Source organism: Triticum dicoccoides, chromosome 7A, assembly GCF_002162155.2.
Source record: "Triticum dicoccoides isolate Atlit2015 ecotype Zavitan chromosome 7A, WEW_v2.0, whole genome shotgun sequence".
Lineage (NCBI taxonomy): Eukaryota > Viridiplantae > Streptophyta > Magnoliopsida > Poales > Poaceae > Triticum > Triticum dicoccoides.
In genome coordinates this window covers 711952248-711955960 of record NC_041392.1, presented here as the reverse complement: position 1 = coordinate 711955960, position 3713 = coordinate 711952248, and the positions used below count along the sequence as shown (strand labels likewise).

The window sequence follows — 3713 nt, the reverse complement described above, 5'->3', positions numbered from 1 at the left end:
CTATAAGTGAAGAAAATGATTCATTTTTTTCTTTAAAAAGGCCATCAAGTTTGGTTCTTATACACTGATACACTCATATGTCATTAACACACAAGTAATGCAGTGGCTAAGGCCCCAGAATTTCACACAGGAGACCTGAGTTTGACCCTTGGCCCTGCCCTTTTTTCTTCCCCTTTTCTCTGCACACTTCTTGCTCCCCGCACGCGGCAATGGGCCGGCCCATGTGCCGTGACACCCTTGTTTTTTAATTTCATTTTTTGATTTTTCATTTGTTATTTCTGTTTTTGTTTTCCCTTCTTTAAGTTAATTAGAGATTTCCAAATAATGCAAATTTTAAAATGTTGTCAGTTTTTTAAAAAATATTGAGAAACCATAGAATGTTCGTGATTTCACAAAATTGTTGGTATATTATAAAACAATTCACGATTTCAAAAAAATAGTTAAATAAAAATGTTCATGATTTTTGAAAAATGATCGTATATTTGAAACATATTTAGTAATTTTAGAAAAATATCCATGAAATTTCGAAAATGTTTGCAAAAGTTAAAACAGATCCGTAGATGACAAATAAAACAAACAGTCGCTTATGTAGAGGTTTAATTAGAGGATCTATAGAGGCCGTTTTATAATTTTATTTAGTCCTCGGGCGTTGGGTAAAGAAAAGTTTCCATGTTCTGTATAGCGCCGAGTCCCAAAAAACTGACACAATTTTCTATGGGTTCATTTTTGTACGCTATATGAAAATGATTAAATGTTTATTTTGGCCTCATACACAACTATATTTATTCTGATACCACAGTTTTACTGGTTATGAAAAACACCGGTACGCTAGGTCAAGGCGAGACACATCTTTCATCGGTCTAGCTCAGGCATGGTTCAATGCAGTTTGCTCAGCCATATTTTTTGTTGTTGTGGTGCCTTACGAAATCAAGTCGTTATAAACCATCACATTTTCAATTTTTAAAATGACTTTTCAAAATTCCCTTATGTCATCATGACATCATTCAGACATATTTTGTGAAATGACATTTTAAAAGTCCTTATCTCATCCTTATCCTGGCATTTGATTCAGATTTTTTTTATCTCTATTACATCTGCATAATCTGATTGTTTTTCTCCCGTTGCAACGCACGGGCATATTTGATAGTAAGAAGTAAATAGACACGATCATTAAGATGTTCTAGTTGCTCAGTGAAGTTCTCTCTGAAACAAGATCGCCGGGTCATCCGTGAGCGTCTTGATCCTGGAGAGATGTCCGGTGCGCCGCTGAGGGAACCCGAGCATACTGGCAGGAGCTATCCGAGCGTGCCCTCGTGTGAGCAGCGAACATCTCTGTCATTGCCGCTTCAGAGCTAAGACCTTGGCAGCGGGAATTTCTCACGAGACTGAGGCCATGGAAGTAGCCGAGGACCTGCTGCTCCTGGGCCACGGCCACCCACAGGTTGAACGACGGCGACAGTGCGTGGCGGTGCCATGTTGGCCTCCTCCTCGAGGAATTGCCTCTCTCTGGACTCCTCAGAATTCTTGGAGCACGGTGGCGCTCCGCAGCAGGTAATTATTCTGGTGAGTTCTTTGTGGATGCGGTGCTGGACATGGTGGGGAAAAAAAGTAACTAGTAGATGTGATCTATAGAAGAAAAGATGGAACACGTGCAAGAAACACCGAGATCAGCTAGCATCACACGAGTTTTGGAACGGGCCGATAAGCGATTGGTCCAATGATTCCTTATCTTTCAGCTGATATATTGCATTCCAGTATTCGGCACTGATGTAATTGTACAATGGGATACACCTGCTGAAGGGTCGCTATTGCTTTGCTGCTACTTCTACTTCTATAATTTGACTCGCCTCTTATGTACAAGTACTACCTGCCGACACCATTGTGGCACAGCACAATCACAGACCCAAAACCAAAAAGTATATCTTTGCTTCAAACACCATCCATGGAATGGAAGGACGATCCATCCATGGAGCGAGGGAGTCGATCAGTCGTGCCAGCGGAGGAGCATGACGACGCAGCGCTGGATGATGTAGAGCCTGGCCCTGTGCTCCTTGAGGCTCCTGCTCAAGCCTCCTCCACTCCTCTGGCTCTTCCCCATAAGCTTCATCTTTGCTTCAACACACACACACTCTCTCTCCCTCTCTCTGTGGTGTGGAGAACTGGAGATCGTTGGAAGTGAACGAGGTGTAGTGAAGGAGTGTTGCTGAACTCTTGCTCTGGCCAATGATTTCTCCTCGGCAAGCAACGGGTGGGCTTATATATAGGGACGGAGGAGGGGGCTAGATTCAGATCCAGATGGCGCACACGAGCTAGGTAGCTGGTAGGGATGAAAGAGGTAGAAGGAAGAAGACGACGGCGGCTTAGCAGTTGATAATGCGGGGCGAGCGTGGGGAGGGAGGGAGGGCCACATGGGCGTGCAACGGCAGACAGCGCAGCGCGGATTCCTGCTGCCCCCGGGACCGCCGGGCAAGGTGGCTCGGCCGTCGTGCTCCGCGTCAGAGGGCGTGCATGCGTGCGGTGCGCTGCCCCGGCCTGGCCCCGGTGGAAAATGTGTCGGGGCACGGCGGCGAAGGGGTCGCTGCCATTCCCACGCACGCCCTCTCGTGCGTCGACCGCTAGCTCCACGCTTGGTCCTCGTGCGCTCCAGCTCAGGCCAGTGCAGGCCACAACCTCTCCCACCTCCGCTGTCTCGTTCCCATGGTGGTTCATGACTCGGATCTGATCGATCGGACCGTGCGCGGGTCACCGTTTTCCTCCTTTCTTTTTCTTTCACCTGTCGTTCCTAGTCACGGCCTACTGCGAGTCCACCGCAGCAAACCGGCTGGGGTGGAGAATGTTTTTTTCTTTTGAAACAAGGGGTGGAGAATGTTTAGGGCATCTCCAACATCATTGCATCAAACGCTGCTAAAATCTGGGGAAAAATGTTTAAACACTTTGTGTCATCCAACGCTTTGCATCAAACTGTCGTGGTTTGCACGTCCAAATTCCACCAAACCAAAAACAAAGCTGAGAAGGTTTGGGGGAGTCTGGACGCCCGCCAAGTCAGACTTCGGCACATCCCGCCCACCAAAGCCCTCGCCTCGGAGCCCTTTCCCCACTTCATCCCTCCCTTCTTACTCCGTATCCGCACCCACCAAGATCGCCGCCCAGTTTTTGCCAGGAAACCGTTGCTCCACCCAGGCGCCTTGTACTTTGCTGTCATTTCACCTCAGAATTAGTCCTCAGCCCAGGTACCGTTTGCTCCTGCTAATGTCGTCCATGGAGTGTTAGACCAAATGTCATTGAGATCTTTTTTCTAATTTCTCCTTGTTTAACATGAAGCAAGTACGATGGTGGGGCACCAGTGAGGGAGAATGCATTGCTGTGCAACGCGTGGTTGGCCACGATGTATTTGCAACATGTGCATTTTTTGGTTTCATGAGCACAAGCACAAACACCCTACAATTTGGATGTGATCCATGACTGCAATACGAAGTCACATCAGTGGTACACCATTTCAAAAGCTGTCATGAAATATTGCGGTGCGATTTTGCAAGCGGAAATAATGTGGCTAACAGGCATGCCAATCATGGATATCGTAAGTTTTGCTTTCATGTTGCTCTACGTGCTGGTCAGTTCATTGATCATTGAATGTTGGAACTTGATGGTCATGACATTCTATAGCCCGGACGCGTCGCTGCAATGCACCAAAGGATGGAGGGCAATCTCTTCAC

General features: G+C 46.9%; 1 protein-coding gene across 1 annotated transcript; it reads right to left on the bottom strand.

Annotated features, from left to right (window-relative positions):
• Positions 1 to 1709: 1709 nt before the first annotated feature.
• Positions 1710 to 2374, bottom strand: LOC119330085. The gene has a single exon (XM_037603197.1). The coding sequence runs from the start codon at positions 2105 to 2107 to the stop codon at positions 1985 to 1987; it is 123 nt and encodes a 40-aa protein (XP_037459094.1). The 5' UTR covers positions 2108 to 2374; the 3' UTR covers positions 1710 to 1984.
• Positions 2375 to 3713: the final 1339 nt, after the last annotated feature.